Source organism: Pyxicephalus adspersus, chromosome 6 (genome assembly GCF_032062135.1).
Source record: "Pyxicephalus adspersus chromosome 6, UCB_Pads_2.0, whole genome shotgun sequence".
NCBI lineage: Eukaryota > Metazoa > Chordata > Amphibia > Anura > Pyxicephalidae > Pyxicephalus > Pyxicephalus adspersus.
The window spans coordinates 22,077,800-22,082,191 of NC_092863.1; the positions used below are offsets into that span (position 1 = coordinate 22,077,800).

Here is a 4,392-nt window from a genome sequence, read left to right on the forward strand (position 1 = left end):
CTGCACACCTTTTGGTTAGTGTTTCTGCTGTCCAGCTCTTGTTCCACCCACCGTCCCCCACCCTCCTTCTTTAGTTGTATAGAGCTGGCCATACACACCATAGAAATGACCATTCATCTAAGAGTAAGCTCTACTAGGCAGGGTCCTCTCCTCCTCCTGTGTAACTGACTGTGTCTGTAATTTGCAACCTCTATTTAGTGCACAGTGCTGCAAATTATGTTGGTGGTATATAAATACAGTTTATATATAATAATAATGTTACAGTGACTCATTCCTCATAAAAAATTTATGCTTTTAGCTTTCTTGTAATTATTTGGCCCTAAAATGCACTTTGTGATTCTATAACACTGATAGTAGATTTTTATGGCCATAGAGAGCTGTAAATAAATGGATTTGCAACTTTTTTATATTGCCCTCCGAGCTGTCTATAATAGCCCCTTTCTCCTGCTGTGCACTTTTTTTTATCAACACAATAATACTGAGACATTATTTTTTTATATTTAATTGAATGATTTTAATTCAGATGTAATGATGCATTTTGATGAATGTAAACCCAAATGCACTGTACAAAGGATGTTGTGATGCTGTGCCAGTGACTGCAGTATGTACTTTTTTATTTTATTTAGTTTTTTCCATAGTTTCATTTCAAATCACAAAAGGTGTCAAAATGTGTCAAAAAGAAGTGGTTGGATAGCTCTGCCCCAACTTGATTTAAAATTAATATTAAACAGGATTTAAATAGGGCCAACATATTACACAGCGCTGTACATTAAATAGGGATGAATTTGAACTATTCTGATCTCCAATAAGAGCTCAGAATATAAGCAATAGATGCTCAATTCTGACTTTCAAAAGGTAAATATTAGTAAAAAAAAGAGTAAAAATGTTTTTTTCGGTTGTGTCATGTGGTTATTTTAAAGCTTGATTTACCCTCTATATGTACCACAGAACCCATTCCCCACAGTGATTTGGCAGATTCAGAATTTGGGGGCTCCTTTATTGAAGGGACTCAGAAATTCCAAAAGCTGCTCTACTGAAGACCACCACAATACTGGAGTTATGCTGTGAGAATATGGCTGTCTCCCCCAACCATGATCCTTGGGTCTGGTTTTGCCATAAGGAAACAGACAAACACACTGTTTGCTCCCTTCCTTCTTTGGTAAAAAGTCCAGATGACCTTTTCTGGCTAGGAGGGGGAGTACATATTGTTTCTGCTACCTATTTCTATCCAGGATGGTCTCAAGCCTTTGAAAGGACCAATTTTATTTATTTATTTTTAAAACATAAAATTAAAAATGTAAATGGCAGGTGAAATTGTTTTAACAAAAAAAATGCACTACATCACTATAACATAAACATTGCATTGAAAAGCTGACATTGACCGTCAGCTCCTGTACTGTTTGTTTTTTTTAATTTATAAAAATTTACAAATCTGCATTTTTTTTTAGTACATAATACCCCAAATTCATCCCCATAAGGGGTTAAATCAGACCTAGAAATAAACACACAACACAAAAAAAGAAAATTATTTGTATTTATTTTTACTATATTTATAATTTGCAGATTTACTACTGCACAATGACACGTGTTCTGCCCATCTCAGCTCCTGTCATTATTCATCCAATCCAGGCTATGTTCCAAGCTCTACCTATCAACGAAATGTATATAGCACAGCCAGTCTTTCCAGTGGCCATGTACTACTCTCAAGGCCTGTCAGTTGAATTGGCTGATCAATACGCTATACCAGATATTGACAGGTATAGCATACATCTCCACTATTCCACCTGGGGCCGTTGATGTTGGCCATACCCGTTTTTGAACCTAAAAGGTTTAAATGGCCAAACCTAGCTTAACTCCTTCTAAGTTCTATGGCTACAGTTAAAAAATGCTGCATGCATTTCTTTAAAAAAAAAAGCTAGCTGCCAAAAATATGCAAGCATTTAAAGATTTTAAACATTGCTTACTAGGTTGTATAGAACATTGTTTTACCAATACTAAAAGAAAAGTCTTCCCATAACTTGTAAAATCAAAAGCAGTTATAATAAATTTCCAACCTTTTAAATTTACAATTATATTTTGCAGGTCCCAGGCACCTGACACAGAGAACTTTGGATAAAAGTGTAGAAACATTGATGCATGACACTGAAAACAGACAAAATGGGAGTAGCACACATATACTCCACAACTTCAAAGGAGGTGACAGCTTGTCTATAGACACTTTATCAGATAATCATACACAAATACTGGTGAGTACTTAAATTCATTTATTACCTTAAATAGGGTTTTAGTAACTAGTACTCAAGCTCTAGGAATCTGGAATGAATTTCAAGCTGGAGATTTATATTTTAAACATCTCTGTGGGTATTAGCTAACGTAGTGAAACAAAATGTGAGAAAAGGTAAAAAAAAAAGTTTGAAAAAGATTAAGCCCCGGAGAAAAATTTAGCTGTGCTATATAGGCAGAATATGTACTCATAATAATCTGCTGCAATATTTTATGCACTTCTTTCTCAAAATAAGCTTTTTAGTCCACAGTTGATAAAGAGTTATTGGACTACACCTTTCTTCTAAATCTGGAATCATCAATGTTCACATAAATGGTTTAGTATCAAAATGTTAAATATATATACACAGTTAATAATGAAGCCTTTTATTTGTTAAAACAAGTAAGAAAAACAGAAGATTGCAAAGGTTGCATTACTATAGTTGATGAGCTTTCATCAACAATACGTTAAAAATTGAATCTTTGCACTCTTCTGAGGAAGCCTATTTAACTTTTTTATTTCAACATTATAATAATGGAGGTTGTTAGCATCCTAATGCTTATCGGGATGCTAACAACCTCCGTTCATATGATGACCGCAACCAGCTTAAAAGAAAGGCTTTGCAAAAAAAATATTTCAATGTAACTTGTTTTGACCATTGCTAGTGAAATAAGCATGCAGGACACCCCTCTAATTTCCCATGCATGCCTCTTCCCCCCCCCCCTTAAAAATGCTGCAATAAATCCAATGTGCTACCTGTACAACTTGTTGTTATATGCTGGGTTGTACTCAACAAAAGCACAGATCTAGCAATAAAACATGCTGAGAGGGAATCAAGTACTGCTGTCTGCTTAAATGCCTTCCAGGTTCAAGCAAGACACCACTAAGCCAGGAAAACGCTATATTTAGCCCAACGCTTTGGTACTGCCAGCCTTTCAAACTCACTGGAATCCACTTTGACCTATCCTCGAAAGCCATCAATACTACTAGAACTGCTCTTGACCAGAATGGAACAGCTGGTAGTGGAAAGCATGTTGATCCAATATGATCTGGACAAAATCAGGGGTAGATTATTTCAAGTGGAAGACAGTGTGCTCATGATGGAGACTACTACTGCCCCTATACAAAGCATTAGTCAGACCTCATCTAGAATATGCAGTCCAGTTTTGGGTATCTTTTCAGTTCCATAATATCTCTTTTGTGAACTGAGTGCAGAGAAGGGCAACTAAACTAATAAGAGGAATAAAGGAGCTCCGCTATGAGGAGAGATTAGCTGAACTGAATCTATTCTTTGAGAAAAGATGTTTTAGAAGGATATGTTCACTCTATATAAATATATAAGTGGTCCATATAGAGAACCTGATTCACAATTATTCATGTTATTGTCTTTGCAAGAACAAGGAGGCACTCTGCATCTGGAGCAAAAGAATTTAATCTCCACATAAGGTAGATATTCTTCACAGTAAGGTGTGAGAAAATGTGAAATAGGTTTCATCATCAAGTAGTTTTAGGGTATTTTATAGTTTGCGTTAAGATGGGTTCTTTCCTAGAAGCATGGAGTATAACTGGGTGATAGAGTTTAAAAGGAATTACATGTTATTATAATGATCCAGTATCCTGCAAATGTTTTTCAAATGTTTTTTTTTACAACATATCTGGGGGGAAATTGAGATAGTCACATAACAGCAAAATATTCCAACAGTCAACAGAAGATTTTTTTAGTGACCTGAAATTATTCACTAGAGTAGCATTTCCTAGATCTGCTTTGAGAATAGATCTAGCTTTCTGTAACACATTTGAAAAGTGGTATTCTTTTTGTTTTTCCCCATTATCTTTAGGGGATTTATGCTTCCATACAGCCTTATGAAGATCATTCCCATGTTGACCTACTGGCATATGTATAATTGCGTATGTGAGACAGTCCTTCCCACTTGAGGTGGTGGGTGGATGCATTTTGTAGGTGATTGGTTTGCTGTGGCCTTAGGTACTGAACTCTGTCCTGACTTCCCTTGTCCTCCCCTCATCTGACCCCAGATTAGTTGGGATGGTTGTAAATTCAGACCAGCATCTCAGAATTGCAGAGATAGCATCTAACTTGTCCAAGTTGCTCTGCTGTGTGTGTTAGTAAG

General features: G+C 36.0%; 1 protein-coding gene across 1 annotated transcript in view; it reads left to right on the top strand.

Annotated features, from left to right (window-relative positions):
• The window catches only part of LOC140332438 (plexin domain-containing protein 1-like), a 132,533-nt gene that overhangs the window by 18,529 nt on the left and 109,612 nt on the right, over window positions 1-4,392 (top strand). The window contains 1 exon segment of the mRNA XM_072413698.1: window positions 2,083-2,246. Within this exon segment, the coding sequence (XP_072269799.1) occupies window positions 2,083-2,246 (164 nt within the window).